We start from the raw sequence: 27,909 nt of genomic DNA, 5'->3' as shown, positions 1-27,909 counted from the left end.
ACAGTTGAATCCTCTTAATCAGAGTTGAAAATGAAGACTACAAATTTCAAATTTAATCTGTGCATATTTTCTCAAACCACATAGTGAGCCCATGTTATGCATGTTAAATCTTTTCTCACTGTTGTGACATTTTGTTTTCCACTCTGAGCACCGCTGATGGGGTTCCCTCATCCTCCCTCTTTTACAACACAGAGAGACTTTTTGTTTTGTTTTCACAACCCCTACCTCCTCTGACTGTACCTCTCACTTGTAACATTTGCACTTTCACCAGGCAACTATTTCGGATGGGCTGACCCACTGAGTATGTAAAACACACTTTGATGAAATTATCCCCCAGGCCAATCCTCAGTGCCCTCTGCATGTCCTAATGCCTATATTTTCCAATAATAACTCTAACACTTGATTTTCCTCACCTTCCTCAACTAACCTTTGGCCCCTTTTTTTTTACCTCAGTTCCTGCTATTGCTATTTTCCTATTTTCCATGCTCTGTGCTGATGTTATTTGATTTTTATAACCCATGTATACTTTATCCATACATTATTGCGTTAGCACACATCCTGGAAAAAAGAGCTTTGCAGTCAGGAAAACGCTCTCTCTCTCTCTTTCTCTCGCTTTCAGTAATAATATTGAGATCAAACATATTTAAATATGATCAGTAATACGCAAGAAATATTACTCATTTCACAGTTAAATAAACAACAGAAACCCATAAAAATCCTTAAGGGTGTAAATTGCAGTTGCATCATTAAACTGATAGGTGTCAGTCTTTGCTAAACTATATTCATATATCACCTTGAAATTTCATTGTCCTCCCACTTTACTCTTAGAGATATCAACAAGAATCAGTTTACCCTTCATCCTCTCACTTTATCGCTTTGAAAAGATAAACCCCCAGCTCAGCTGTCCCCTCCAGCAGACACCAACCTCTTGGTTAACTCTTGAAAGACATTTTCCAAGGGTCATTTTTAGGGTTGCCATGGTCACTTTCAAAATAGGGTTTTTGTAGGTTCTCTTCTTATGAACAATTATCCGTTATTATTATTACGGGTTTTCGAGTTGCTCTCAGTAATCTCTCTTAACATGTTACTCTTATATTTGTGTAAGATGGCTTAACTGTGGCAACAACAATTGCATGTATTTCTTTTTTCTTTTACATTTTTTGTCCCTATCCTTCTTGTTGGAAAAACTAAAAGTACTCAGTCATTTTCAATTGAGGATCCATCTATGAATTCTGTACCTCTTTATGCATTGATGATAGAACAAGATACAGGATAACACAGATTAAGAGCAGCTCAGCAGTTTCCATTTGACTGGAAACCTTGCATGTATCAAGGTTATAGTCTTTTAAAACTGCATGACCTTTGCCCTCTCATCCTCCCAATTGGTATCCACTGACCCTAATTTGTTAATTTCTTCAACTTTTTGCATTTCTTCAAATAGATAGAGTTCTAACAAGGGTGCATCCTCAGCTTCCACATGGGTTTAATGATAACCAAGGTTCTTTTTTATTAATGATTACTGTCATATGAAGCATGTTTACTAATGTGTCAGGAAATATTAATTTATTGTGCTCATCCTGTTGCAGCTCTGGATGACCAGGACAGTGCTGTAGATGACCGGGATAGTGACTACCGCAGTGAGACGAGTAACAGTCTACCTCCACGTTACCATACAACGGCTCAGCCCAACTCTTCCATGCACCAGTATCCCATGGGCCCTCGGCCACAGCACCACCCAGACTCCTGCACAGACTCTGTCCACAGTTTTGACTTGGACTACAGGGACCAGAGAGGATGCAGGTAGACAGAGTTTACTCGGTCACCCATACACACCCTCACTCGCTCAGTCAGTCATAGCTTTGAGCTACCGATTTAAATTTATTTTTGTCCAATTTACATACATACCTCCATTTACATATATGTACTTGAGGGGAAAAAATTACCAGAGTTAAATCAACACCTCTGACACAGTGTCAAAAATTGAATTATAAGCTCAACAAAAGGTAAGATACTGTTAATTGCAGGGCTATTTTACTAATTGCATTAGTATGAACAGGTATACCCTCAGCAATAAAATGGTTACTCAGCACATGTTATTCTGTTATCTTACTAATTTAATCATTTAGTTTCAGCTTTACAGTGACAGAGGAAGTCATTTTAATTATCATGCTTCTTTCAGATAGCTTGCCTGACCAAGAATCCAACATGACTGAAGCTGTGCACTTTCATGTTTTTGTCTGTGAGCTGGCTTTCTTTGTGCCATAGTAGATGGGTCGTTCAGCTGCTTCAGTAGATCAGGAGGGATCTGTACTCAAGAGGCGAAATGGGTTTTGTCAGTTAGTTCTATGGCAAAGTGTGTGTGGTGATTGTTACTATAATTATGTATTTACATTAAAATAATAAGAATTTTAGAGGAAAAGACCATAATAATGCTGTTATTATTAATAATATTATTAATATTACCACCACACAGCTGCTTAGAGGTCAGTTTTGGTCCATAAGACAAATGGTCTTAGTGCATGGAATTTTGCATGCACTCATGGATTGTCATGGAAAACATGTGTCCCAGTGAGACTGCTGCAAATCTGCCTGTGTGGACTGATAGGAAGCTGATCCGGATAATTCTGTAACATCAGGAAAAAAAGGATTACAGCCAGGGAAAGCTCATTGCTCGTGCTTCTTTTTGTCTTGAGGGTCTATTGTGTTGGTGAAAGTTCCTGGTAGTTGGGATGACTCTGAACTAGTCATATCACTGAGGAAATCCCTCTGTCACACAGGGAGGGAGTGGGTCAGTGACATACATAGGCTTTTCATTGGTGATTAAAAACTTTGTTTAATGAACACCATATGGTGGTGATTTAGCGCATATTTCTCATGAACACTGTTACAGGCTGAGTGTTGATAAGCATGACTGTTGCTGTAGGGATTTACAAAGATCTAAATTCACACAGGCACAGGCAAACACAGGGGCACACATACACGCTCTTACTCTTGCATACACAATTTCATTACCCATGCACACTAAAAGAGTAACAATGTATTTTTCAGGTAATTACTGTGCAGCTTTCTGACGACAATGAAATTAAGCTGTCTTCAAATCTTACAGGATCATGGACAACTGCTAAATAATTGATTTAGTCTGTAATCTCTGTTAAGAATGTTGTAATATTATTATTACAACTCAAACTGAAGAGCATAATCGTGTCTTCACATTTGCATGAAACTGTTCTTATCTTAATTTATCGTATCGATAAACTTGTGTTTTTGTTTTGCATTTTTTCTTCTTATTTGTTTGCTTGTTCTTTTCTGTCCCTGTCTCCTTTCCCACTCCCCTTGTTAAATTTACCCTTAAAATTTAACCTATTTTACCTCAATAAGATCATTACACCAGAAAGGAAGGGTCAGAATTATACCTGTGGATTCTGGCATGGGGGTTGAAGATTGGGAAAGCAAATACAAAGGGCAGGCCAAGCCTCAGCTAAGCGACTTCTTAGATGAAGAGGAAGACAACGTTATCCTTCGAATGGGAAGACCTTACCCTGAGCCATCACATATCTCTATCCGTCAAAATACTCAACGGAGTGGTATTCTGCCTGCCACCTACCCTGAGGGCTATGACACTATTGATCGGCGGCGAAAGAAAAAGATAAGGGACCCAGGAGGGTTGCTCAGTACAGAGGCAGACAAAATGAGAGAAGAGGCTTTTCCCACTGACCTTGCACTGCTCCGTGAGAAGAGAGGGGAGCTGTTTATACGGCAGGTAGCAGAGATGCAGGAAGAGGAGGAGCATATGACATCATGCCTCAGGCCATACAAGAATGGGCTTCTCTACAAGACTAGGATGTGGGCTAAAAATGAGCTGGACAACACTTTAGAGAATTATGTGGCATACAAAAAAGAGCAAGATGCTAAAATGAGGGCACGGTTTGATTTTGATTCAGTGGATTCTGAGGATTTGCACTACTCCATAGGAGCAGAGGAAGATATTGATGACATTATAGCAGAAGACTTTACTCCAGAGAATGCAAGACATTTCAAAGACAGGTATTCTTTCTCCTATGAGGGCCACATAGAACATTCTCAGGGTTTTCGGGAGAAGAAGTGTGGAAAAGCTAAAATTGGAGGATGGGCTCCAGAGGCAATGCTTTCTCCTGTAGAAGAACCAAGTGATGAATATGTAGACCCTATGGATGAGCTTCAGTGTCTAGTTGAAACTGTTTCTGAATACCTTGCTGAAAAAGAGGAGGAAATTAGCAAGTATGGTTCCCTTCCTAAATCAAGCAAATCTAGGCTATCATCTCAGGGTAGCAATAGAACCGATTCTTTTGGAGAGGATCAAAATAGTTCAAAGGAACCAAATCCTTTGGACAGACCCAGAGAAGGAGAAGCCCAATTGCACACTCCATCTGACCAGGGCATTTCAGGGGTAAAAAATGCCATGAGCTCCTTATTTAGTTCTCTCACTGACAGAGTTGGAGGAGGCCCCAAACAACCTGTCCCGTCTCCACAAGCACCATCTGCACATCCCTCACAATCTGGACTGACAAAACTGTTGTCCTTTATTCCTAAATCAAACAGCTCAGCTCCTGTAGCTGTTGTATCTCCAGTAGAAACTTCCCCTGAAAATTCATTCAGTTCTTTGCCTTCTCAGCCACCACGTGATGCCAAGACACAAGGTCATAATCATGAAACAAAAGCTCCCACAAGGAGTCAGATTCATACAAATACAAAAGAACATGTATCTGAGTTTGTAGCCAAACCTGAAATTGCTTCAGGAAACTCAGTCTTGGGGAAATTAAATCCTTTAAAGCTTTTTTCATCAGGAGATAATATGAACTCAGATGAATACAAACAGCCGCCAGAGTCCACATATTCTCAAGGCCATACACAATGGGATGGGAAATGTGTTCATCAGGGTAAACAGTCAATGATAACCGAAGGAGGTAGGAAATCTGAAAAATTACGAAGTTTATCACATGAGAAATATTTGGGACAAAATCTAGATGTAAATATGCATGGAAGACAAGATCCCCTGATTATCAAACAAGAAAATGTGCCTGCTGCAGGGGCAGCAAGGCCTACTGGCCAAACACAATCAGAAAACACTGGTTTCTTTAGCCCTTTTAAGAGATCATTCAGTTTATTGATCACACCTGCTGCCCCCATTCCACCTCAGGGACCTCCACCTGTGGCAGTTTATCCAATGTTTAGATCCACGGAGGAACCTCAAATACAGAAACCAGTGGAGGACCCATCATTCAATACTAAGCTTAAACTGCCTTTCCGCTCTTCTGAAAATGTCTCTACTCAGCAACATCCCAAAGCAGAGGGAGGCATGCTCTCTGGTTTTTTAAAGTTCGCATCCAGTGAAGATGTTAGTGCCTCCACAAATACTCAGAACCCTGTGCAATCATATCATGACTCAACTTCAACAACCTCCACCACCTCTACACAAAATTCTGGAGTGCCCCAGGAAACCTCTGAGAAAGGATGGCTCTCCAGCATATTTAACCCTACATCTGCTCCCTCTGGTTCAAACCAGAATTTTATCAGTAATCAGCAATCTCAGAACAGCAAAGTGCCATCTGGCTCACATGCACAACATACATCAAATCAGAAACCAACAGTGGCACCTCATGGAATGCAGCACCAAGCTCCTAATCAGCCTGAATCACAAAATTTTTTAACAGGTCTTTTTAAAGGGGGCTTGACAGAGGACATCTCTCACTCGGGCTCTAATCAACCCAAGCAAGGAGGACTGCTGTCTGGACTCCTGAAATTTGGTTCAACCAGTGACCTATCAGGCAGTTTGCCACAGCAGGCTCCCCATAACAATCAACCACCCAGGAGCAGTAATCCCCCACAGATGCCTCATCACCCTCCCCCACAACAAAATTCTTCAGCTATGCAGACAGGGGGCCTTCTCTCAGGGCTATTAAAGTTTTCATCAACAGAAAATATACCACAAAATGCACAGCCCTCTGAAACTGAAAGGCAGAGGAGCATCCCTGGCAATTACCCTGGTCAGCAGCAGACTTCAGATGAAACTGAGCAAAGGCAACCTCAGCAAAAGAAGCTGTTGTCTGGCTTCCTTAAATTTGCGTCCTCTGAGAATATTTCAAGCAGCCAAACAGTTGAGCACTATGAGCAACAAAGCAGTGTTCAACATAATCAACAGGTTTTTAACCAACAGAATACTCAAGGACCAAACCGAGGGCCTCATTTTAGGAACAGAACATCAAGTCAGCAAGTTAACCAACAGGAAACAAGTAAACCAGGCTTTACTCGACAACAAACGGTTCCACTCCAGCAAAAACCATCCCAGCAAGGTGGTCTTTTATCTGGTCTTTTTAAATTTTCTTCAGCAGACAACATAAACACACAACAGCACCCATCAGCACAACACCATGGAATTATCCCAAGTAGATCCAGCCATGAGCAAACAAGGACAAGAGATATCCCAGTTTCAAACCAAAATCAACCACAAAATAGCTCAACACAAAAAACAACTCAAGCAAGTGGTTTACTTTTTGGATTATTCAAATCCTCCTCAGAAAATATACCTCAGCAACAGCAGCCTGAAATCATTCATGAGACACAACAACAGATTAAAGTGCCATGTAGCCAGACTGGTCAAACACAATCAGAGACGACAAGCCAATCTGGAGTGCTCTCTGGATTGCTTAACAAGTTAACAAAATCATCTGACAACACTGACTCAACCTGCCAGACATCAACAGGACAATCACTACATCAGAAAGCTAATAATCATACAGTCCCCATAAAGACACCCCTGCAGGCACAGTCACACAATGATGTTACAGAACAATCCTCACATGAACATACAGAGAAAGAGAGGAGCACTCCACAAATTGCCCAGCAAGGGTTTTTATCTGGACTTTTCAGCAAAAATGTACCTGAGGCCCCATGTTCTTATAAACAAGCAGAAAAGTCAGGTCATATTACAGAACAAAAGACACCCTCAACTAAATTCACAGAGTTACATTCAGGCATATTGAAGAGTGCTACGTCTGACTTTGGAAGGGACAGCAGTCACAGAGTTGTTCCTGAGTCTCTCAATCCAGCACATAGCAGACACGCTTTCATCAGTGCACCTGTCTCAATTGATACTGAGAGTTTAGACTTAAGAACATCAGCTACTTTCGCAAGATCTCTTCAGAGTCAGGCAACATACTCCTCAATTAGCACAGGTAATTTATCTCAGTTATATTATTCTGGCTCACTGCAGTCAGTTCACCCAATGGCTTATAGTACAGGAAATATTCATTCTCTTTTACAAAGCCCTACAAATTCTTCAATAATGACCATGCAGCCATATATTGGTGGAAGCACTCCCTCTTTGTATGGAGCTACAAGGCAAAATCTTTACCAAGGTCAGTTGTCCCCTTATGGAATAAGTCCCTCCTATGATGAAAACCAGTGGATCCGTGGAAGTTCGATATGGCAGCAGTTTCAGAATGAGTCACTGAATTATCAATTACAGGAAGAGGATCAACGGTATATACAGAGCAGTGAAGGTGCGTCATTACAGCCATCTTCTCTTTGCTGCAGCTCCTCAGATATCAATCAGTCATTTAACTCCTCTACACCATGGCAAGGTGCTGTTTGTCACCAAGAGCAAATTGAACCATATAATTTTGTGGGAGACAGGATTGACGATCCGTATCCCAAGAGGAAATTATGGAACAGCCATGAGGACTTGGGAAACAAAGAGTATACATCTAATGAGGAGGGTGCTTTGAACTTAACTACCAAGCAGAGTAATGCAAAGTTCGGGAAATGGCATTCATTTAATGATGGCAGCACTTACAGCTTGAATGGAGTTTCATATCATGAAGGCTATTACGAGGAGACTGTGCCAAGCTTATCTTATTCAGCTAACTGGCAATATGGAACGGATAATGCAGTCCAACAAAATTTTCACACTGATGGCATGATCTATCAGAGTCAGTTTAATTTGAATAAACCAAAATACTCAAACTGTCCTCCAAGTGCCAATACTGAGACTGAAGACTCCCTGTACCTTGAAGATACTGAATGGTATCAGCAGTGGCTTGCACTGTTGGAGCAAGGTATGTGGTGGCCAGCAGAAGATGGTGACTGTGGCTACTTTGTTTACACTGATCATGAGTATATTTATGCCTTGCTTACTGATGCAGCAGGAGAATATGTTTATGCATGTGCTCCTGAAGGCGAGTCTTGGGGAAATGCACAGAAATTAGATCATTTTCCCAATGCTGTGCTTTACAATGAAATGGTTTTAGTCTGCGGCTTTAAAATTCCACTGTACAATGAGGATGAGCTTCTTTGGCTGCCTGGTCAAGATCACAGTGATTCTCAACTTCTTAATGCCCCCCTAGATTTGTCTGCTGCCTATAGAAAAGGGAATCAGATAATGAATTTAAATCTTGAGCAGTTCTCTGAAATGTTTGAAAATTCGTTTTTGTCACAAGGGCAACACGGCTTAGATCTCACATCTTACAGATTAAACAAAGTCCGAATAGATCCAAGACAGCTCAGTTATGTCTCTGAAGACCAGTGCAAAGGTGTCATTGACCTTTCCTGTCATAACAGGGACCAGATGGGCCCTCATTGGAACAATCAGGAAATTAAGACATTTCTTGCTCAAAAGGTTGCTGTTTCCCTGAACTCTACTCCTACTGCAAATTCCAATCAACAACTACTTTACAACTGTTACCAGCCTAGCCAACGACGGCGTTCGTCCACTGGGGTTACAGTGAAGCATGTAGATGATGTATCAGAGGAAGAATGGAGGAAGAGAGTGACTCCAGGAGAAGAACAACCTAATCGTCAAGTCAAAAAGATTTCTTCCCTCATATCCTCCTTTGTGGGAAAAACGTCACAAGATGAATCAGTCAAAACTAGCATATCCTCATGTGATCAAAGAGTACCCGGAGAACCTAAGAATATTTTTTCGTCAGGTTTTCAAAGCCTGAAGTCAAAGATCATCAAAGAGGAAAATACTGCTGTTGTGCCTCAACCAGAAAATGTTAAACAACAAATACAGAGGCCAGCTACCACACAGGGAAGAATTTTGCCTACAATACCAACAACTGCTCAAGTGAGTCACCCTTCAACACAACCAAATACAACTTCACAGAAGCCTAGACTGGCACGTCAGACCACCATGGTACAACAAGCAACCCCACCAACACAGCCAAATGTTACAGTGCCCTTAGGATCAAAAGAACCTCTAATTAAACATGGACCTCCTAGACAGCATGCAGCTGATAAGCCAGTGGATATACCAGTGGAGAACCCATCTGAACAGCCTGGCCTCATGAACTTTCTGAAATCTGCAGTAGGAATAGAGGAGCCCAAGCAAGAGCCCCAGACATCTCTCAATCAGCAGAGCAAAACTGGTAGCACTGCTTCCTTACCAGGCAGTACTACTACAAATAAAGAGGCTACAGGAGTGTCAAATCTCTTTGGCTCAATTAGCAGCCTATTTAATACTGAGCCTTCTACACCACAGAAACAGCAAATGAAACCTAGTAGTACAGAGGGTTCGCTGGCATCAGCATCCAGACCAAAGGGAATACAGAGACAACAAACAATGGCCCAAAGTGGTACCGCCCAGGCAGGGCAGAACCAATCCCCAAACAAAAGTATATCCCAAGTGCTTTCTCCCAGTTCCTCCACAGGCCCTGCTAGAAGCCAATCAGAAACTACGCCGCCTACAGAAAAGACAAAACCGGAAGCAGGAACTAAACCATCTGGTGGACTTTTTGGATTTTCACTTGGAGATATGCTGACAGGATCACCAACAGCTCCCCAATCTGCACCCACACCTCAAACACCGACAACATCTACAGCTCCACAAGAAGAATCACTTGGTAAAAGTATATTATCAATGTTTAGTGGGCCAAATCCCCCACAGGCTGCAGCTAAAACTGGGCCTTTGCCTCAAGCACATCCACCAAATGCAGCTCCACAACCTCCTCAACAGGAATCACTTGGTAAAAGTTTATTGTCAATGTTTGGAGGATCGAGTCCTCCACAGCCCCCTCCTCAAACCAAGCCTACTGCTGAGGTTCCACAACAGGGAACTGTTCCTCCAAAAGACCAGCCAACTACAGGACTCCTTTCAATGTTTGGTGGTCCAAGCACCCAACAGTCTCAAGCCCAAACAGGATCTATTCTAGGGGGAATCCTGCCTGGGTCATCAAGTTCAAGTGATAGCCCAATGAAAGGACTGTTGTCAATGTTTAGTGATCCCAGTCCTCCACAAACTCAGCCGCAAGCAACCTTATCTCAACAACAAAGAGTAGCTCAATCACAAACTCAACTACAAGAGGAACCCCAGACACAATCTAAACCACAACCACAGCCGCAAGCACAAGGGCAGCAAGCCACCTCTGTTCTTGGGGGGATATTGGGTGGCTTGTCTACCTCTAGTGAAAGTCCGAGGAAATCTTTGTTCTCCATGTTTAGTGGCCCCAGTACTCCTCAAACACCAGGAAGTGGTGGAAATGCAAATATGTCCACTACGCCAGGGACTGCTGCACCAAAAGAGCCTGCCAAGAGTATATTCTCTGTTTTTAATGATGTTGTGTCACCTCCACAACCAACTCCTAACTCATCATCTGCTATTGTTACGGCTACCAAAGAGCCACCAGCTACTTCTTTACAGCAAAGTTCTTCCCAAATGTCATCTGTTTCCAGTAGCCATGTCCCAGCAGCAGCCACCAGTGAAATATCCAGTGAACCCTCAGGGAACAAAGCTAGTACTAATTCAAGTGGCGTTCATGCTGGCCCATCCATTGATGCTACTATAAATAGTACCAATTCTCCTAACGTGGATGCCACAGTTAAAAGTACTGGTATTGCATCGTCAGAACCAAATTCAGAATGTATCAAAATACTAAAGGAAACAAACACAGGTGGTGCACCCCAGGGTCCTGCTCCCCCGAAAGATCCACCAGCTTCAGGCCTGCTGTCTATGATCAGTGGATCAGGCTCACAGACTCCATCCTCACAAGCCGGATTTATTTCAGATAGTCCAGGAAAAGGTTTGCTTTCATTATTTTCTGGGCCCAGCACTGAGCCTAGTGCAAGCCAGACAGGTCCTTCACCTACAGGGGCTGAACCAGGGTCATCAGGCCCCAAGGACCCACTAGCTAAAGGTTTGTTTTCCGTCTTTGGAGGTTCTACTCCTCAGTCCTCTTCTCAGTCTGGAAGCTCTTTATTAGGGGCTATGTTTGGAGGTGCTTCACCCCAAACAGCACCTTCTCAAACAGGAGGATCATTACTTGGTGGTTTATTTGGAGGGTCTGCTCCTCAGGCTGCTCCTCAAGTTGGTCCCACTAAGAATGGAGGCTCTGCCCCTCTGACAGCAGGACCTCAGGCAGGGCCATCCTTACTTGGAGGCTTATTTGGTGGATCTGCCCCCCAAGCTGCTGGATCTCAGACTGGAGGGTCTATTTTGGGTGGGATTTTTGGAGGATCAGCAGCTTCAACTACAGCACCTCAGGCTAGTGGATCCTTGGGTGGATTATTTGGTGGGGCTGCCACCCAAACTTCAGCTCAAAATAGTAGCTCTATATTAGGAGGCATTTTAGGGGGATCATCCACTCAAACAACCACTGTACAGACTGGTGCATCTGCTCAGGGTGGAACATTATCTGGAGCTTCTGCCCCTAATGAGATGCCTGGTAAAAGTTTGCTTTCAATGTTTGGAGGATCCGTTCCCCCCGCAACACCCACTGCAACAGATACAGCAAAATCTAATGATGACAAGAAAGTGTTAACTACAACTCTCTCTGACACTGTTCCAGGAGTAACTGTTTTACCAAAACCCTCTGATGACAGTAAAACTGCTCCAGCTCCAGCTGGTCCTGAAATGTCATTAACTGATACTGCTCCCAAAAGCAAAGACCAGGCAGAAACACTACAGCAACATGACAGTGCAGTTCAGGGTCTTGAGGCAAACTTGCCGAAAACTGATGGCAACGTCATAGACGTTCAGTGCCAAGATGCTGACAAGCCAACTGCTTTAGCTAATGATAGTGAATCTAACAAATCTGAAATCTGTGCTCCAGCAAAACAACCTGAAAGACCAGAGCTTGTTAGTGGTCAGTCGAGTCAAGATACAATGCCACCTAAAATAAAAGAGGAGGCACCTGCCACTCAGTCAAGTCCTATGGCCCAGGGAGAACAAAAGCCTCCAGAGCCAGAAACATCTGTTGGTAACTCATCGGCAGATACAGTCACAGGCTTCATGTCCTCCCTTTTCAAACCAACAGCTGCTCCTGCTGAAGGTTCTCAGCAACAGCAAAAGAACTCACTTTTTGGACTGGGAGGAACAGAACCCCAAACTACAGGTCAGACTGGAGCATCACTATTGGGGGGTATTTTTGGAGGGTCCAACACTCAGACGGAAGCTCCCCAGACAGGGGGATTACTAGGAGGTTTATTCAAAGGGTCTGTCCCCCAGTCTGGTCCTCAAACCACAGCCCCCACCAGTGGAGGGTCAATATTAGGCGGGATGTTTGGCGGAGGATCCTCTGCCAAGTCTGTAGGTCCCCAGACTGGTGGATCATTACTAGGTGGGATGTTTGGAGGATCTGCGGCAACATCACAGCCTGGTGGTTCTTTACTTGGAGGAATGTTTGGAGGAGTCACTGCTCAGACTGCAGGACCACAGACTGGAGCATCACTACTCGGGGGCATAGGGGGGTCTTTATTTGGGGGAATGGGACAGCCACCTAAGCCATCTGAACCAATGCCAGCTGAGCCCAAGCCAAGATCTGGCACTCCTCCACAGCCACAGATTAAGCATGAAAGTATACCACCGAAAATAGTACCATCTGGCACTGAGACTAGTTCAAATAAAATGGTGGACTCAACTATACCAGATAACACTCAAGTGAAATCTGGCTGCCTAACAGGTAGTAGTGCAGTGGCATCTGAGGCAGCTGGTCCAAAACCCTCTGCTGTCACAAGTGCTTCAATAAGTACTACATGCGACCTCACCCATCAGGTTGACAACACTGAAAAAGATAACTCAGCTGTTGAGGGAGAAGTGATACATGAGACCCCCATGATCATCAAAGGAGACCCTGAGAGTAAAGAAAATGACAAATCTGTCCCACCTGATACCCAAGTAGCAGATTCTAATACAGCTCCTCCAGTAGATCAGTTGTCTAACAATGCAGAGCCTCCTCAAGCCAAGTCTCTGTTTGGTTTTATATCAGCTCAGAGTGATGCAGGAAAATCTCTTGGATCTTTATTTTCACCAACAATGCCATCAGGTGCTCCATCAATGCCTCAAACAGAACCAGGCAGTGGTCTGTTTTCAGGATTAAAAACCTTATCTGGAAATCTATTTCAAGAGGAAAAACATGTTGCTGGAAAGCAAGAGCCCCCCACCACTTCATTATTTGGGACAAAGATAAGTTTTCCTTGGCAGGCAGAGTCACCCAAGCCGCAAGCTGTCCCAGATGTTATAACATCTCAACCCAAAACTAACAACAAGCCAACAAGTGGTCAAACACATACTGTTCAAAAGGTTGAAACATCTGATGCCCAAAAAAACGAATCGGTAGGTTCCACAGATGATGTAGCAAACCCCCAGATTTGCATCTCCACTCCTGATGTAGATCCTTCAGCATCCCTGACCCCAAAGGAGAAGGAAAGGCTTGTAGAAACATACCCCTCTACAGGTCCTAACTCTGGAGTGCAGCTGGACAACCAGTCCAACAAGGATCTATTGAATGCAAAAAGGCTAGTAAAAGCATAATAAATGGCATTCCCCCTTACCATTTATGATGCATTCACGTTTTGGAAAAACATGTATTCCCTGTCCAGCTCTGCAATCCATCCCCACTAGTTTAATTTAATCTTTAGCTTGAGTGTATGTGGTACGTCTGTGTGCACTGGTGTAATCTTTGATATGGGCATTTTGTGTGTAGTGTCTACATAGTGTGTGTCATTTCAAAACAGAATTCCAAGGTAACACTTTACTTTAAGAGACCCTATTTAGCATTTATTTAGCAGTATACAATTATTTAATACATTATTAATAAAGCATTATAATATAAGCAGATATATGGACATTTCATGTGTTTATTGTGTAGTATTTGTCAGCACTGAATTTCTCCTATGAAGACATATTTTATGTTATTACAACTCTGAATTAGTATATTGTCATTCCTGAACTGTTTATACACCAGCTTTTAGTTATGGGTGCCCACAGGAGGTATAGTTGTTGACAAAGTACCTATATCTGTTAACAACTACATTGTAGTGTGTTGTAAACCATTCATTAGATTTTTGTGTACTGCTTTTAAATGCTAAATAGGGGGATTTAAAGTGTTAATGTGTTCCAAAACAAAATTAGCATATTTATATGGGGAATTCACAAGTGAATGTACGTAATCATTTATTAGTTTATTTCTTGTGCTATTCCTCTGACAGAAACTTATTTATGGTTCACCTGAACTTCTATACTCAAATGATGTTTATTTGATTGCTGCCCTCAGCACTTCCAAATCAGCCAGAGTAATATCCTCACCAAATGCAAATGTCCCACAATTATATTTGCCAAATTTTGCTTCCTATTTAGTTTAAGAATAGGTTAAGAGACATGTTTGTAGCATCAAATAAAACCATGACTGACATTATTAATAATGCAAATTTTGTTTGAGCATGGAATTCTGATTTGTATTGTGTATAACTTTATATGGTGATAATTATTTTATAACTATTATGTTTAAAATCAGTTTTTGTAAATTCTTACCATTTAACTGAGAAACTCAAACTATAAATGTAGCTAATCTGTATTCTATCCCTAAAAAGAAAATGCCACTTTATAAAAGGTAAAATGTCAAACACTTGGATCAACTCTGCATATTTTATTGTTTTATTCATTATAAATCCATCTGTACTTGCCAAGATGGATTTGGCTCACCAACCATTGTGTACCATGTACATGTGTTCTGTCTTGTGGACAGCTCAAAGGAAGATATTTACAATGAAATATGCAGATGTGATTGCATGCAGGATTATACCCTTTTTAGTAAGGACTAGCAGTTATAGGGGCTTTATACCTCAAACCACAAAACAGAGCATACACTTTTGTCTTCCATTATATTTTAAAATACAACTCCAATGTAGAAAAAGCATATGTAGTGTATATGTACATGCTAACAAGTTGATACGATTTTCACATTTTCATTATTTTTCAACATGCAACAGCCTCCCTCCAAGGTTGGGTATCTTTTTAGGGCATGATATGTGTGTAGACCTTTACTAAAAAAGTGTACGTGGGGTTTATTACAACCCAAAAACCATGAGTTGTGTTGTGTCATTTCAGCAGTATAAAAAGAATTAAGACCATCTCTAAAATTAAGAAGCACTTAAAAGTTTTTTTAATGTAAAAACCCCCACTTATCTAGCGTTGACTACTGGAAAAATTTAAACCACAAACATATTTAGAAATAGTTTTTCAACCAGTTCTAATTTCAAAAGAAGTATTCTGACTTTGAATATTTCCTCACTCCTCTCTCACCATTTTAGTCCAGTGGAAAGTAGTCGCTTTGGGTCATCAGGAAACCTGAGCCAGACCAGCTCCCAGCTCAGTGAGACTGGCCAGGAGAGCACTGGAGGCTCAGAACTGGAGGAGTCCTTCCACTCCTACCACAGTACTGGCTTTCACCCCTCCACCAATGGACAGCCACGCACAAATGGACATCTTCCCACTAATGGACACTCTACTGTAGGCGAGCAGGATATTTGTAAGCTGTCTCCTGAAGTAGGTCGAGGCCTGAAAAATGACCCTCCAGCAGAAAGAGGGTTCTCTAAACTCCAAAGGTAGGGTTTTTGTTCAGAATTAAACTCAGTTTTTTATGTGCTATAATAAAGCTCCATGGGAATTGAAAAATTTTCTCCATCTCTTTCTGCCTTTGTACTCTTAAATCCACATAACCCAGGTTTCATGATGATGGGCCACCATTACCCTTTTCCCCTTCCAGAGTTCGTTGGTTGAAGGCCATCAATAAAGTCAGGGTTCAGCTCCGGGAGGTAAGTGGTGTTCCACATAAGCTCCTCCAACTACAACTTATCTCACATCAAGTCTGACAAGTCTGATTCTTGAACTCTTTCTCCCTACCCTACCACACATACACAAATATTACATATATACATGCACAGACATATACAAACACTTGCAATTCTTTGAAAGTGGTTGAGTTTAACCTCTCTGATTGTTTTCAGATAAAATATGTATTAGAATAATATATACCTGCAATTTTGGAGTTTTCCAACAAAACATGTTTTCTCATCTGCACCTTAATGGATAAATACATCCATAACTGGACACTGTGGAATCCACAGACTTAAAGCCTCATTAAAGGCACCTCACAAATCATTTTCCATTTAAGGTTGATTGTATGTGATTTAGTTTCACCCATCCGTACATTTCTGTGGTATTTTAATTGCAGCCAACTGGTCAAAAGCTTGCTCCTCTGTGCTACAGCAGTCTAGCGAGTATGTACTACTAAAATATAGAGGTTAGATGATACTGCCTAGTTTAAGTATTAGCATATTTATAATTAATTTTAGATACTCAGTCTCTGCTTCCTCTCCCTCTCTCAGTCTCATTTTTCATTGGTTGATTTATCTTTTCTCATGGCACTGTAATTGTGAGGCTTAAGTATACTGTCCCTCTGACTTAAGTCCACCACCCAGTGCTTCAGGGACCTACAGTATAATTTACATTAATGGCTGGTTCACTCATGGGAGTCCCTCTGATGTTCTACTGCAAATTGTGTTTACAGTGTTATGTATTACATGTATGTGTCATATTAAGTGGCACTTAGTTTTCACAGATTCTTCTAAAATAATATGTTTCTTTAAGGAAATGTATGATGTACCAACATCTCAAAAGAATTGGGCTTCAGCAGGGAACGTTTCTCTTTTGCCATTTTGTATCACCCACCATCTACTCTAACCTTCTTCATCTCTTATTAGGGACAAAACTAATGGGGTGTTGACAAAGTTTGAATCTAATGAGAGGGAAGAAATTAAAAGTGGCAATTGTATTATCAAAGCTGTTTATCCCTTATCCATTTCTCATTGGCGAATACTGTATAATTTTCAAACAAATGAATTGACCAGTAGCATTACTCACTGAGTAATTTGTGGTCATCAGTACAATTTGGAGCCCCTACATTTTCTGAAAATATAGATTCAGACAGTTACTAATGTCAGTACATCAAATGTCCTTTGATAAAAAAAAAGATTGGCAAATTATATGACATTGCTTTTATTTCTCTCATTTTATATTTGGCTTTAGGTGTCACAGGTGCCATGTAGCTTCATATTGATCCAATGTCCAATACAATTTCTGCAGGAAATGTCTAGCATGTTAACAGATGTTGAGTCATGCATCTAAATCCAATCAGAAATCTATAGAGGGTGCTCATAATAAAACATCAGAATCTCTCAGCCCTAGCCCCCTTGATTAAGCCTTTTATGGCACAGCAGTAAAGGAGTAGCTCAGGTAGTCCTCCCTTGGCTCCATTATGATGATTGGTTCGCATGCACTGATTGAAACGAACATGTACTGTAAATGATGGCTGATTGAAGACTAGTGTATTAATGGAAAGCAAGGTGAACGCTGTCTAAGTGCCATTTATTACAGAACATAGGGAAACACTTTTTGGTTGTTAATCTGTCAAGCAGTGTCATAGTGACCAGCATAATAAGAATGCTGTCACTGTAAAACATCCTCACATGCTTGTTTGCATCAAATAATAGAGTGAGATTATATGTGTGGTATATTTAGTTTCCCTGAGAATTTTTGGCAGCAATTGCTCCCAGGGGCAAATCTAGAGCAGCAACTGGAACTGGCTGCCAGTCCAATTTCCGGTATAAATTTCAATACCCATATTTGATGTGATTGAGCAACTAGCCTTGAATAGAAATCCCTTTGTCTTTATTTTTCCATCGACAAGGTAAAAGCAATCAAGACAATCAAGAGTGCAGGGAAAGGAGTGGTATTGATATGTTTATCAGGCGTGTTTTCATTTCAATGACCAAACATTCATATTAATAGAAAGAGAAAAATTGCAGCAACTGGAAGATGTGGAAACACAGAGAGGAGTGAATGAGACTGAGAACTGGCAGTCTTACAGCCCCAGATTAGCTTTGTGCTGGGATATATTGCCAGAGGACAGAAAGAGAGAGCACAGAAAGCATCCAAGAGGGGTGGGAGGGAAGTAGGGATGGCTACTTAACCGAGGGTGAACTGCTGTGTGATCGTGGTCTTCCACTGTCGCACTTGCCGTTCCAGCGGTAGAAATTAGAAATTCAGCACTTCTGCATTTCTATCAGTTAAAGAAGATCTGCTGCTGATTGAGGCAGAACAAGACATTCAATAATACACCTGGGGATGAATTTTGAAGAACGACAGTGAAGTTACCATTACTGATCTGCTGAGCCATCTTCCATGTGGATTTAATGAATCTTGCAAGATGATATCTACAGGTTGTTCTTGTTTATTATTTTTTCCTATAAGGTAAGGCTCACATTTTAATATTTATTTGCACTTAGTTTGTTTTTGCAGCATTGATTAAATTAAAACTTATAGTAACAGATTATTTTTGGCTCATAAATGTACATAGAAAAGGTCTTACGTGCTTTGATACTTTGACAGGAACAGAACTTTGACTGAATTTCAACTTGTTTTTTGTTAGTCACTTAATCTAAAATTTTAATAGAAAATGTTATTCTTGGTGACAGTCAAACTTAAAAACTTGAAAAGAAAACTATCTTGTTTTTTTATCCAGGCCACAGACCATTTCGTAAGGAGAGAAAAGAGATTGCTGCAGGCTACTACTATGACTAGCCTGGAAAATGGTCCTGACCCCAAACAGCCCCTCAACCTCTCTTTATCCTGGACAGTTAACTAATAAATCACTGACTATTATAGTGCACATACAGTGAATCGTGGCTGTCTGTAAAAAGGACCAGTGGTCCTCGGAATTGCAGCTAAATGGGCATTTTAACTATTTTAAATGTAATGTGTTATATGACAAATAGCATGTTCATATTTATTTTTAGGATATAAAAAACTCATCAGATATTAGACATTTATATGTGATATTTTACTGGGATACTTCTTGTTCCCAGTTAATTTCAGATGCCTGATTCCATTTAGTAAATATGCTCATGGTCTTAATTCAATTCAGTTCAAATTCAGTGATAGTAGTGATAGGAGAGTTATATTCTGATAGGTTTGATTATACTTTTCTGCCAACCTAGCCCTTATCAGGCTAGCGCACACCTCCAGTGCTCAAGTACTTATTGCAATACAGGGGAGAGTCAATGTAGTTAGCAACTATTACTTCTTTGGAATAATTTACTTAATGGAAGTGACAATTTGCTTAGCAAAACTACAGCTAAGGCATGTCACAATTATGCTATCTTATAAAATAAATGCACAAAATAGTTGTTGTCAGCTTGTTGATTCAAACAGTGGAGAAGAATACCCAAAGATCAGTATGCATCCTTCTTAATCCACAGTGCAAGGCATTTTAAAAATTTGACATTGTGCGTGTGTTTTGTTAAGACTGTAATTAAAGCCTTTATGTAACTTAAAAAACATTTTCTATTTAGCTAGAGAGATAACATAATAAAAGACAGAAAAGAGATAGAGATTTTATTTTATATATTTAATGTTCATAAAGGTGCCATTGAACAGTGAACTCAGTTAAAGTATCAAGAAATTCCAAAAGAATTCCATATTCTCTAGTTCTAACAAATCCTACTGTGTCCGGTTCAAAATGTTTATGCAGGTTGAGTTCCAAGCAGCAGGAACCACAAATGTCTCATATGATTATCTAAATGGTTATGCTCAGTGGACAAAGTTGATATCACTGAGCTGTGTGTGGTATTAACTAGGACGAAATGGGGGGAGATAATCACTCAAACTTGTGCCCCCTCTTTTTTGTAAACAAGACTATGTTTATTGTTTCTACCAAGTGATTGACATGAAGCAATAAATTTTGATACGCACTCAGACTACTTACCTTCCTTGAGTCATGTAGTGCCATCAGATAGTTTTATGTTACATTTTTTTGAGTATTCAATAAACTCTGTAGTGTGTACACTAGGCAATGGGTCAGAGCTATCAAGCAGTGCAGCTGGTATGGGTGGGAAAGAATGACATGGCCTTAGAGGAGAGAATTGACCTGTCATCTAATTACCATGCTGTCTCTCCAAAGCATCTTAATTACAGAGATCTAAACAGCTGCATGGTGTTTGATTCTGCAAGTTGCCATACTGAATGAGGAGGTCAGTTAAACAAAACACTGTCTATCTTATGCCTATACTGTACTGAGTAGTGCCGTTGCTAATAATGTCCTCAAATATCAGTACAGGATCTCATATGTGTTCAAATGTATTAAGCTGACTCTTTCGTCTGTAAGTAAAGCAGCATTCTGCCCCATTTTTTAAAGGAAATACTTATACTACATAGACATAATTTGTTAACTGTTGAAACCCCTGAAACTATCTTGTAATCACAGTGTTAGAAGTTAAAGTTCTATTTTGCTTTTCTCTCTGTACTGTCTGGTCTGTTGGTCGTAAGAATAGAATTCCAATAAATTCACAAATTCTTAAAAAACTATGCAAGTTGTTATGCTTTGGTGGTTTAATGATTAAGTTCAGTCTCTATTTTAGGGCAGAGCAGAATGAAGGCATAGCAGAATTACCAACCAAATGAGTTTCAGGTAATATTCCTGTAGTAAGTTATGTTGACACTCAACAAATTAAAATCAAATGCAAATTTCCACTGCTTTGTCAACAAAATAACTTAACTAGTTTTCTCTTGTCAGAAAAGGTGCAGGATCTCAGTTATTGAAGTTTAAGATGCTGGCATATGCCTACACCACCCTAAGGAGGAGTCACTGAGGCAGTGGTTTTTCCATGTATGGGAACAGTTGATCAAGTGTGCCACTTCTCAGGGATGTTCCCCAGAGGACACCTCAGTATACAGGATGAGCCCTACAGCACAGAGCTGCTTCCACTCTCACCCAAGAGGCAAGACCTGCAGAAGAAGAAATCACAGAGCCCCAAAGCGGGACAAAGCCCACACAGAAGGATGCAGGACTGCCTGCAGGGGCCAGAGGATAACTCCCTTCATGAGCTGTCATTAGTGGACACAACCTGCGCTAAAGCAGACCTCACCCCATCTGAGGAAGACAGCAGTTCTGATTGTCAGGCTGGCATTGGGGTTGTGGAGGCTACTATACCCAGGCTCATTGAAAGGATCAATGATGAAGAAGAGAAGGAGGAGACGGAGGATGACGAGGCAGATCAAGGCTCTAGTAACATAGTGGAACATATCCTGAAAGAGCTTAAAGGCATCAACAAGATCCAGGAGGAAATTTCTGACCTGAGGCAGTATATAACATCTGTGCGAGGCTCGGTGGATGAAGTATCTTGTTGCGTAGATGCAGTGCTCAGTGAAATAGGTGAGCTGTATTCTGGGGCTTCAGCTGCACCTCATCCCAGTCCGGTTTCTCGAAGTCCCAGCATCAGGCGAGGAAGTCTGGGTAGACAGAATGCCATTACATCTCTTCACAAGATAGACACAACTCCACTGTTGGATCGCAAGGATTGTGGAAAAGATTCAGGATGTATACTATCTCACAGATCACCCAAACAATGGATTGTTGATCGGGTCACTCTCCAATCAGACCTGCAAACAGATCAAGAGAACTCAGCACATAGTTCAAACATGCAAATACTAGGCCCTACAAAACCTGACCACTGCTGCCTGGAGCTTCATCGAGCCCCTGACTGCCAAAGTACCAGCTCTTTGTCATCCTGTCACAGCTCCAACTGTCCAGAGGCAGGCTTTCTTTCTGGTGACACAGAGTATCACAGGTGGCCCTCAGTTGATATGCAGCACAGTATAAGTGGAGAAGAAGGTTGGAGTATGGAGGACATCTGTTCTTGCGCAAACAATGGAGAAGAGGTAGAGAATTTTTTAGGTGTTTGGGACAGGTGTGCCACAGAGGAGACACAAAGCAGCACACCGGGTCATTCTTCACACAACAGTTCTGAGCATCTCTCATTGCTGTTTGGACACCATTACAACTCTATTTCAAGTTCTTCCAGTTTGGTGGACTGGACGCCCACCAGACTACAAAATGAGGAAGAAAACTTGGAGTGTGACTGTGCTGCAAACTGCCCCTACTCACGAAGTTCTGGTTACCACACCATGGACGCCTGTGCAAATGCAGAGGGCAGTGGGCCCTCCAGGAGCCTGAGTTGCTCCACTGTGCTGTTGACGGACTGTGAGGATGGTTACCTGGAGCCACATTCATTATGCGATGACTGCCCATCGTCCGGTGACACTCTTGATCTGGGGTCTGCTGAGAGTTTGGACAGGGAGTGGACAGATCCCAGCATCTCCAGGGATGAAGCAAGAGAATCTTTGTCACAGGATTCTTCTGAAATAGATTCTGAGAGCACAACCCAGACCCCCAATGTAGGGTTTGATATAACAACTTTTAGCAAGGCTGTACTCTCTTTCAGGTCAGCTTTGAAAGGGGCTTTGAAAAAGTTGGAAGGACCCAACCCTGAAGATGTGAAAGATGATAGTGGGTCTGAGGCATCTCCCTCCCCTGTCAGACAAGCCAGTGAACCCAAGGAGGAGCAGAGTAGTACAGATTATACAGAGGGAGAAGTTAGTCTGGCAGAGAATCACACTCAATTTGGCACTCTAAAGGAGGACAGTGAGGCTTCAGTTTACATGGATTGTGGTGAAATACATGAGAATCTGTCATGCTCCCTTCAAGCATCGCCCCTTGAAGCAAGCCACTCTCCTTGCACCCCTACTGAGTATCACTCTGTAGAGATTTCACAGGGCAAAGGAGACTGTCCAACTGATGGGGAACTGTCCAACCTTGACCTAACACCAGACCATTGTCCAGCAAGGCTGAGTGAGAGTCCACTGGGACCAGTGCTTAGTACAGATGAGGTGGGTTTAAGCCCAATTAGGGAAAACCACGTTCTTGATGATGTTTTCCCAGGAAAGCCTACTGATGCCAGTCACAGAGAGCGTATAGCTAATTTTCAGCGCATTCTGAGGGAAAAGAGGCAAACGCGTCATAGACTGTCCAAATCTGCTCAGGGGTCCCAAGGGTCTCATGGCTCTCAAGGGTCTCAGGGATCCCAATCTCAAGATGAGTTTATGCCAGGTATTGTTAAGGATATTTTCTTTTACCACTGGCAAACCCAGTAATAACAGCAAAAAGTACATCTTAAAGTATATAATATAGCATTACACATGATAATGATCTATGAACCTTGTTAATTTGAGAACCATCAGTTGATTTTTTTTTTTTTGGCTCTCATAAATGCAGTATTTTGCAAATGTACTCAGATCAGTTTGCTCAACTACAGCTACTCCACATGATTTAGACTTCTAATGTGATTTTGTTTTTTCTTTGCAGAGAGTTGGAGAGAAGATAACCAGGTCACTCGTGTATTATTAGCTCCATATTCAAGTTACAGTTTGTTTTTGTTATTTTTTTCTAGTTATTTTGAATGTTATCTAATAACTTTGTGGATTTTTTTTCCCCATTACTTGTCTTGCTTTTCTTTGTCAAAGCAGAATTGAATTTTAGTTCAAAAATATTACTTACATATACATATATGGGTAGATATGTAAAATTTATTGAAAACCTAATATTTCTCCCATCACTTAAATTATTCTGTACAATAAATAGTTTATCATTGGTTTGATTAATCTTCAGAGTGTGATTTCTCAATTCGGTTCCTAGTGCTCGTGTTGTGCAGCCGCTTTATGTTTTCCCCTGAAGTTTTTCAAACACTATAAAAAAACCCTTGCTGTGAGAGTGAACCCCAGAGCGATCTCCACTTTCAACTTCTGTCATCTGAGAGATGGATGAACAGACATTGATGAAAGATTCTACCTTTGAGGAAGAAGTAAAAGACCTCATGTACATGTAGTCCCCCAGTCACAATTTTGGTGATTTTGTGAAATCCGTGCACAGGCTTGCTTTTATCTACTTCTTCTAAGTTGCAGTATATGGGTTGTCTCTTAGAACGGAAAGAAAGTTATTTGAACAGATTTGAACAAATATTCTGTGGTTTTTAATCTGCATAATGTTTGTCCACCATTGCATTTCACTTAATATCTTTTACAAATAAAGGTCAGCAATGTTTATTTGCTGAAAATGTGTTTAAAAGTCATCATCACATATTTTTAATTTGACTTTGCATGTTCTGTAACATCAGAGAGGTGAAACTCAACCAAACTTTCTATTCCCTTCCTCTTCTCATAATACACTACTATGTTTCTGCTACCGTCAGCCTAAATTCTCAAATTTGAAATCTCGTAGGTTCGAGATGAAGAACCCAATGCTAGACAGGCCTGGGTCAAACCAGGGTAAGTCATATAGATTACACCTACATTTGGGTTGCTTAACACTATTTTGAGTGTTTTTTATTTTATTTTAATTAATAACTGAATGAGCAGTAATGAATTTGTATTTTAACACTAATACTGTTTAATACTGTGACTGTAGTCTGATTACAGTGAAAATACCCTGCTGTACAGTGCTGTGTTATTGTATGTGAGGAGTTTTTATTCACTTACACATTATTTTTGTCTGTGCATAGTGGCGGATCGGGTCTGTATGGAATTGATAGCATGCCAGACCTTCGTAAAAAGAAGCCTATCCCCTTGGTCAGCGATGTGGTCAGTACTAACCTGTCATTTCTCTGCTGTATATACTGTATGTCATATGTCATTCTGTTTGTTTTGCTCTTTCTTTGTGAGTGCATGTCATTCTGTTTGTGAGACCACCGCAAAAGTCACAATTATTCTTACACTTATGAGCTGAATTTGGGATGAGATTGTTATCAACAAATGGAGACAAATATGAAACTAGACTGCTAATTTCTCTCTCCCTCCTCTCTTAAACCTGAAACTATTCCCCACAACTCTCTTGAATGCATTCACTCTCCTTGATCAGGCTATGGTAAGTTTATAGATCCCAGTTGCCACTCCCTTCTCTATTAAAGTACAAAATATCAAGTAGGACAAATGAAACAGTTGTTGCCTCAAACCTGTATGCCTCTAGCATGTTGATCCCTTTGATCAAAGACCTCTTGTTTAATAGAAATGAAAACATTTGCATGCATCCTCTTGTTCATGGGTAGTTTTTCTTCCTACTTGATATTATCATTAAAACATATAATCAACAAATCATTCCCCCACCTTTTGGTTTGTATTTTTCCTCACCTGCTGAGCTATGTACAGGTTATTAATAAAAATGGCAATCACAAAAGTACATGGGTAGAATACTCTACTAACACTCTCGCAAAAAATTGTGGCTGATGGCCCTGTTGTTGTTTTATATTGTTGACAGTAGTATACCTTTAACCTTTGTAGTAATCTCCTCTTCACTAGTTGCATAAAACTAATAATACTCACATGGGTTTACTGATCATCTGGTAAGAATTTCCCAATGGGGGAAAAAAAATTCTATGATAATCCTACTGACCACCCTTATAACCAACCTGCCACCTTTTTAACCATACTGACCTTCATTTGTTATAGTAATATTATGGGGATGTGCTTGATTGCGGGTTGTATAAGTGTTTATTAAAAGCTAACTTGGCTAAATGTTTTCTTTGTCACTATTGTTCAGTCTCTTGTACAAGCCAGGAAGGCGGGGATTGCATCTGCTATGGCTGCACGGTCTTCAATCAAGGATGAGGAGCTGGTAACTATAACTCCTTAATCTTTCTGTACTGTCATTACAGAATGATAATATAATTTCCACAAAAATTTAGCACTCTTATGGTGTCCTCATGTGTCAACAAGCAAGGGCACATTTCCTGTCTTTGTGGTGTCATTTCTTAGTATGCCATTCATGACTTGTGTTACCTAACAACCACCCGTCTGTCTATCAATATAGAAAAACCATGTGTACAAGAAGACCCTGCAGGCTCTCATCTATCCCATATCTTGCACTACACCACATAACTTTGAGGTGTGGACCGCCACTACTCCCACATACTGTTATGAGTGTGAGGGACTACTGTGGGGAATTGCCCGCCAAGGCATGCGTTGCTCCGAGTGTGGTGTCAAGTGCCATGAGAAGTGCCAAGAACTGCTGAATGCTGACTGTCTACAGCGTGAGTACTGCCGAGAAAACCTTTAAAACAGATGCTTATGGGTGATCAAAGTCTGTTGATTAGGTAGGCACAAAAGTTCATGAACAGTTATACAAAGGATTTCAAGCTGTTTCACCACATTATTGTCAAAAAACTGTTTTACCATCTTTCCTCACATTGACAAGCTTTCACTTTCTTAAGAAAATGTTTATAGCTTAGGTATCACAACATGTTGAATACAGTATATTTTTAAATTGATTTAGAATCTTAATATATTTCTGTTAAATGTTTAGGTGCTGCGGAGAAGAGCTCTAAGCATGGAGCTGAAGACCGGACTCAGAATATCATCATGGCCATGAAGGACAGGATGAAGATCAGGGAAAGGAACAAACCAGAAATCTTTGAACTCATCAGGGAAGTGTTTGTCATTAGCAAAGCCATCCATGCGCAGCAGATGAAGACCATCAAACAGAGCGTACTGGATGGCACCTCGAAGTGGTCCGCCAAGATCACCATCACAGGTATACCACTGATAAAAATAAAGAAAAAAATTGATAAATTCAACCACAACTTTAGAATTTACTCCTTAGCGTTAGTCTTATATATGCTAATGTTGGCTCCTTTTGTCTTTGTTTCTCTGTCATCGTGTTAGTTGTTTGTGCCCAAGGACTTCAGGCAAAGGACAAGACAGGATCTAGTGATCCATATGTCACTGTTCAGGTGGGCAAGACCAAGAAGAGAACCAAGACTATTTATGGCAACCTCAATCCAGTCTGGGAGGAAAAGTTTCACTTGTGAGTTACCAGAATTTATTGGTTAGAAAGTGTAGCCTCATCACTTACATATCTTACAGCTGAAGTATGCCATTTTTTGTTTTTTAATTAGTGTCCTTCTAATAGAGTGAATTACCGTATATAATTGCAGGGTATAGACTATACACTTCATCAGTGAATGATGTTTTAAGTATTTTCAACAAAGATTCACACATTGTCTTCATCTTTGTTCTTCATAAATTGCACCAACTATCTTATCTGTGAAATTGCATTTTGTATTCTACTACTCTTTACATCATATTGACAGCTTTTTTCCTGTTTTCTATAAGTGAATGCCACAATTCCTCAGACCGAATCAAAGTGCGCGTGTGGGACGAGGATGATGATATCAAGTCAAGGGTGAAGCAGCGTCTGAAGAGGGAATCAGATGATTTCCTGGGTCAGAGTATTATTGAAGTCAGAACGCTGAGCGGAGAGATGGACGTCTGGTACAACCTGGGTCAGTTGTCTTGTTCCTGGACTGTAGAAAGTATACTGTATATAAGGAGAGAGATGATAATAATAATAATGATAATAATAATAAACTTTATTTGTATAGCACTTTTCAAAACATAGTGCTCTACAGAACAAGATAAAATAGTACACACAGTCAGGATAAAAACAACAAAAACATTATTAAAATATAGAACGTAAGACCTGATAAAACAAAATGTAAAAGTAAATTTTGGGAAGTGATGTAAAAGAAGACACTGAGTTTGCTAACCTCAGTTCCTCCTTGTATTGAGGCGGGCTGTGGGAATAAGTTAGGAGGGTCCTACCTGAGGAGTGCAGGCAGCGGCTAGGATCATAGTGCACAAGTAAATCTATGATATAAGTGGGAGCAGGGCCATGTAGGGCATTAAGAGTAATTAATAAAAGTTTAAAATCAATT

At 40.8% G+C, this 27,909-nt stretch overlaps 1 protein-coding gene across 5 annotated transcripts in view; it reads left to right on the top strand.

The window, feature by feature from the left end:
- The window catches only part of LOC122968306 (protein unc-13 homolog B-like), a 71,208-nt gene that overhangs the window by 23,410 nt on the left and 19,889 nt on the right, over nt 1–27,909 (top strand). For 2 of the 5 annotated variants that reach the window (XM_044333437.1, XM_044333435.1), the window contains exons 8-19: nt 272–301; nt 1,587–1,800; nt 15,562–15,855; nt 15,975–16,065; nt 24,423–24,469; nt 24,703–24,781; nt 25,059–25,064; nt 25,737–25,811; nt 26,007–26,226; nt 26,499–26,726; nt 26,858–26,999; nt 27,308–27,477. In XM_044333437.1, coding sequence (XP_044189372.1) covers nt 272–301; nt 1,587–1,800; nt 15,562–15,855; nt 15,975–16,065; nt 24,423–24,469; nt 24,703–24,781; nt 25,059–25,064; nt 25,737–25,811; nt 26,007–26,226; nt 26,499–26,726; nt 26,858–26,999; nt 27,308–27,477 — 1,596 coding nt within the window. The remainder of the gene's footprint in view (nt 1–271; nt 302–1,586; nt 1,801–15,561; nt 15,856–15,974; nt 16,066–24,422; nt 24,470–24,702; nt 24,782–25,058; nt 25,065–25,736; nt 25,812–26,006; nt 26,227–26,498; nt 26,727–26,857; nt 27,000–27,307; nt 27,478–27,909) is intronic. The other 3 variants (XM_044333439.1, XM_044333438.1, XM_044333436.1) reach the window with 2 other exon arrangements.

This window comes from Thunnus albacares, chromosome 18 (genome assembly GCF_914725855.1).
Source record: "Thunnus albacares chromosome 18, fThuAlb1.1, whole genome shotgun sequence".
In the NCBI taxonomy this organism is placed as follows: domain Eukaryota; kingdom Metazoa; phylum Chordata; class Actinopteri; order Scombriformes; family Scombridae; genus Thunnus; species Thunnus albacares.
The sequence above is the reverse complement of the archived record's forward strand: the minus strand, read 5'-3'. Positions and strand labels throughout refer to the sequence as shown.